The sequence below is a fragment of the Zerene cesonia genome, chromosome 26, assembly GCF_012273895.1.
Source record: "Zerene cesonia ecotype Mississippi chromosome 26, Zerene_cesonia_1.1, whole genome shotgun sequence".
Taxonomy (NCBI): Eukaryota; Metazoa; Arthropoda; class Insecta; order Lepidoptera; family Pieridae; genus Zerene; species Zerene cesonia.
Genome location: NC_052127.1, coordinates 5,742,595 through 5,744,836, shown reverse-complemented (window position 1 = coordinate 5,744,836; position 2,242 = coordinate 5,742,595). Strand labels below are relative to the sequence as shown.

Sequence of the window (2,242 nt, the reverse complement as noted above, 5' to 3'; positions counted from 1 at the left end):
GTAATAAATGTTATTTGCAGTTAACAATTTTCTTTTTTCTTTATTACAATATTTATGGCAAGACTAGGTATATGCATACGAATAACAAAGCACCTATATAAATCATCAATGTTATTTTTATCAACAAACCAAAAATTTGGCCAATTAAAAAACAATGTCAAGTCCACTTCGCACGTGCGATTATGCGATTCACGTATTTACACATGGCGGACGGCCCGTTCGGGGCTTAACTGTCTGTAGGTCTGTCGAGGTTGTAACCTTCGAGTGTAACGCTTTGCGGATGCTTGGCATTGTCTCAGGGATTAGGTGTACGCGTCATTCCGTTATACGATTTTCACTTGCAGATTATAATGTAGATACCTACTGCTATATGTGTGCGTGAGATGTTCCGGATAGACAGAACAAAACGATACGTATGTCAAAGTGATGAAGGCATGTATCTGAAAATGATTAATGTGGGAGCAGGGAGAAAGGGAAATAATTGGATACGACACAGATGTTGAGATGTAAGGTCCATAAGCATTCACTGCAATAACTGGACTGATATTGGACCGAAATTCAATATAGTGGGAATCTAGTAAGGGTCAGCTTTAATGCTAAAAGTCCCTTTGCGATTGTCTAGGTATTATGAAAAAAAATATATTAGTTTATGTGGATAATTTATAAAAATATAATGTAAATGATCTCACCCATTCACAGGCTTTGTATTGTTTATCAAGTGACACTTTTGTAAATATGTATTATGGATTCGAGGATTTCATGAAACAATAATAAAAGAACCAACTGTTTGTGTACGTCATAGGCATCATACCAGTGCAAGAAGACTTCTCGCAGTTCTCTACTATTCATCATCAGCCCATATATGTTCCCACTGCTGGGACAAAGGCCTTCTATGAGGGTTCAGGCCACTTTAATACTAAGTAATTAATGTCGTACAAGTTATTTAAAATTGAAGTAATGTTGACGTGGACCGACATTATGTACTCTCGGCAAGCATATTTAGTTAAGTGTCCCTTCCTGTTGGTTCTAAAGCACATACTTTAGGCTGCGTTGATATTATGTACCAGTCAGTTAGTGGAACTCAATTTTTCATTTTATATAATATTATGTAGATTTGTCGTGGGTTTGATAATTTATCTGGTACACGTGAAATTCCAGGGGAGAGACGTCGCGGCGCTGCGGGGCGCGCGGCGGCGCTGCGCCGGGCTCCCTCCGACTCGGACTGCTCCGGCGAGACGGCCTCGCTGTCTGCGGACAGCGGCGAGCGCTCCGTGCGACCGCTGCCGCCGCCGCCCAGAGCTGGGAAGACGAGGGGGTGAGTGTGGGGCTAAATCTGATGGCTATATGGGGTTCCTTATATATTCCTTATATGGGAAGAAATATCGCATTGTGTGTAGTGGACTAACTAGTACACCAGTGATTACTAACCTAGAAGTTTATCAGATGAAAACAACGTTAGTAAGCCAAAAACGGAGATTCTGATTGGCTCTGCAGAAGAATTTAATACCTACCTCTGTTTAATAAAGAGTATCAGTGAATATGAAATGACAATAAATTACTGATTTTATTCGATTAGATTTATTCCTCTTATAACTGTGATAATAATTTTGTAACAAAGTTAAACATACTGCTAATGTATACGTTTAAAAACTTTATGTCCAGAAGTCGTCGCCGCGGCAGCGAGTGGGAGGTGCTGGAGGGGCTGAAGGACGGCCAGCGGTTCGAGAAACGGCCCGAGGTGTTCAACGGCTACTTGCATAAGAAGAGGAAGTGGCCACTCAAGGGGTGGCATAAGGTTGCTAGTAATTCAATATACATTAAGGCAATTTTTCAATGGATAAATGGGAGATAAGTTATTGCAGGCTATGTAATGGTTAGGTCCATACAAAGTTAAAATCGAATTTATGATCATTGCGCAAAAGTCAAACTCATGTCTCTTGAACAACTCGCAGCCGCATCGTTGAGGCTATGAGTTGTTCAATAATGATGTTGTCTAATATGAGCAATCCATGTGAGCTTGTCTAATATCTGAATTTGCTTTAATAATCCCAAGAATAATCTGATTTAAATTGACGTGATGATGGTCGCTGTTATATCTCAATAATTTCGCACAAAGACTCGTGTATGGCCCCACTAGTAATTTCATGATTGTCCCCATCGGTACGCTCCTGAGTGTCCCCACGAGTACGCTCCTGAGTGTCCCCATTAGTACGCTCCTGAGGGTCCCCACAAGTACGCTCCT

At 41.0% G+C, this 2,242-nt stretch overlaps 1 protein-coding gene across 1 annotated transcript in view; it reads left to right on the top strand.

Moving 5' to 3' along the window:
* LOC119837205 (oxysterol-binding protein-related protein 6-like) overlaps positions 1–2,242 on the top strand; it is a 41,358-nt gene that overhangs the window by 14,696 nt on the left and 24,420 nt on the right. The window contains exons 3-4 of the mRNA XM_038362730.1: positions 1,159–1,315; positions 1,663–1,837. Of these exons, the coding sequence (XP_038218658.1) occupies positions 1,159–1,315; positions 1,663–1,837 (332 nt within the window). The remainder of the gene's footprint in view (positions 1–1,158; positions 1,316–1,662; positions 1,838–2,242) is intronic.